General features: G+C 39.0%; 1 protein-coding gene across 5 annotated transcripts in view; it reads left to right on the top strand.

Moving 5' to 3' along the window:
• The window catches only part of LOC308374297 (adhesion G protein-coupled receptor E5-like), a 25890-nt gene extending 23987 nt beyond the window's left edge, over positions 1-1903 (top strand). For all 5 annotated transcript variants that reach the window (XM_080850044.1, XM_080850045.1, XM_080850046.1 and 2 more), the window contains one exon: positions 49-1903. In XM_080850044.1, the coding sequence (XP_080706170.1) occupies positions 49-90 (42 nt within the window). In that variant the 3' untranslated portion in view covers positions 91-1903. The remainder of the gene's footprint in view (positions 1-48) is intronic.
• The last annotated feature ends 597 nt before the right edge of the window (positions 1904-2500 follow it).

A 2500-nucleotide genomic window follows, 5' to 3' on the forward strand; every position in this document is an offset into this window, starting at 1 on the left:
TAAAAACACTTAATCGACCTCTGGTTGACCTTTGAACTTCTCTTGCAGCCTTTGAAGAGCAACCAGAGTACGGGTCAGTCACAGCTATGAGGCGACCCTGGACCTTCAGAAGACCCACAATGCTTTGCAAGCCGAGAACTCTTGTGTTCAGTGTTCTTTACAGCTGGACTCCTTTTCTGCCTTTCTGGTCTCCTCTCCCTGTTTCACCAGCCAATAGGACAACAGTTCAAGTCTGGACTTCCTGTGTCCTATCCAATCAGAACAGGTCTGGGCAGCTGTTTCTTTTCTGTCTTCACCAATGGAGGACAACTCTAGCCTACTTCCTTTATTTCTGTTAACCAACTGAAAAAACTTTAGCCAATAGCAGCTCAGGAAATGGGAATTTGAAGCCATTGTATAAGTAAGAGAGGTTGAAGTTAGATATGAGGCATGCTATATGGATCGTGTGGATTATTGTTGTTGGCTGGAGGTTTGCACATCAGTTCAGACATTTCCGTTTGAAAGGTGGTCAGCATTCTCTGATGTTCAGCTCAGTATTAAAGCTCAAATAGGAGATGCAGAATCTGTGAATGTTTTGAAAATGTAGATGTTTTCATTTCTACCAAAGCAGTGTTATCAGAAAGCCATTGCAGACACACACATGCGCGCACACACACACGCACACACAAACACACACACACGCACACAGACATGCACACACACACACACACACACACACACACACATACACACATGCACACAGACATGCATACACACTCATACACACACAGCTTGCATACTTTATAGTTATACTTTGGATAGAAATGTAAGATATTAAGATGTACACTCACGCAGGCACACACACACACACATACACATGCACATGCACAGACATATACATAATACACACACTTACACATACACACACACACACAGATGTTATAGTACAACCATATAATAGTTTAAAATTGCGCAAACATAAGCTAAGCTTGGCACGTCATTCAGAACAAATACCATCCTAAATACACAATGTCTAAAAAGGCATTGTCATAATTAATATATTGCTTGATGAATGCCTCAGTATTTTGATGTCTGAGCGATAAATCATGAAGAACAAGAACCTGTTGTATAATGGAGAATAACAAACAGTTAAGCGGACAGTTATTTAAACATCGCACCAAGTAACCGTTTGCAGTCCATAAACAGGTGACTTCAGTTCAAATAAATCCATATTAAACTACAGATCCCTTTAAGTGGGGCATTCTGAGAGAGCTGTTTCAGAATGAAGCGTACAGTATCTGCATACAGACTTCATACGCATAAGCACTGAATAACGTGTTAAGACAGCAATGCAGGTTCCCATATGGAGATCATATGCCAACATCAGCAAGATTTTTGTAAAATAAATGTATTCAAATTTGAAGCAAGGGATGCTCATGTCAAGGGTAAACTGCGTGTGATGATTAACTGTGTGCACTGATACACCCATAAAATGAGTAGTTACGGCCACACAGCGCAATAAACTATATATATAATTTTGTAATAAATTATATAAGTATCATTTGGTAAGTACTGATAAAAGATCTTCATAAGCACACATCTACGCACACCTTTTAAAACATGTTATTCAGTGCTTACACACAAGTCTTCCCAAAATGAAGGTTACTGTTCCACAGATAAAATGAATGTCACAAAGGTTACTGTTCTACAGATGTAGTTCAGGCATCACTCCTGCCGCTACAGAAATAAGGTACATAAGGACTCACAAACAGATTGTGTCATTTTATGGAGGAAGATGATGCTGATGAAGGAAGTGATTCTGGATTTAAGGTTTATTTATTTTGCAAAAAGCACAACAGGGCTTGTAGAACCTGATAATGTAATAATTTCCTGATAACGTAATAACCCTGATAATGTAATAAAAAATCCCTCATAAGTCCCTTAAAGATGTAATAAAACCTGATAATGTAATAATATCCCAATAATGTAATAAAGTGCATTTCTCAATAATGTAACAATCGCCATACCAATAATGTAATAAAATGTTACATTAATTGGAAGTTATTACATTATCAGGTAAGCCTCAATTTTGCAGAACCTGATAATGTAATGAATTCCTGATATTGTAAAAACTTTGGTCAGTGCTGAAATGTTGGGACACCAGTTATTCAGACCAAGTAGTGATGCTGTGTAGACAACCACCCACTATTGTTTTGCTCATATTTTGATCCCAATGGTATAGGCCTTTAGCCTCGCAAGCCAAACCTGTACAGCAAGAAGCTGTACAAGGGTCTGGCACAACACGATTTTCAGTGTGGGCGGGATTAACGGTTGTCTGTTAAGTTGCCTCTGCACGCAATGCCACGCAATAGGAATGGCGCTACAACCAATCCGAGCGACTGACGAATGACAAAAGACGATTTGATTGGCCTGGTACAGTATGTGCCCATTAGCTGCCGGTCTATAACATACCAAAATGTTCTTATTTTTTCTCTATTAGTTGATTACCACTGAATATCCC

Source organism: Sprattus sprattus (assembly GCF_963457725.1).
Source record: "Sprattus sprattus genome assembly, chromosome: 1".
In the NCBI taxonomy this organism is placed as follows: Eukaryota; Metazoa; Chordata; class Actinopteri; order Clupeiformes; family Clupeidae; genus Sprattus; species Sprattus sprattus.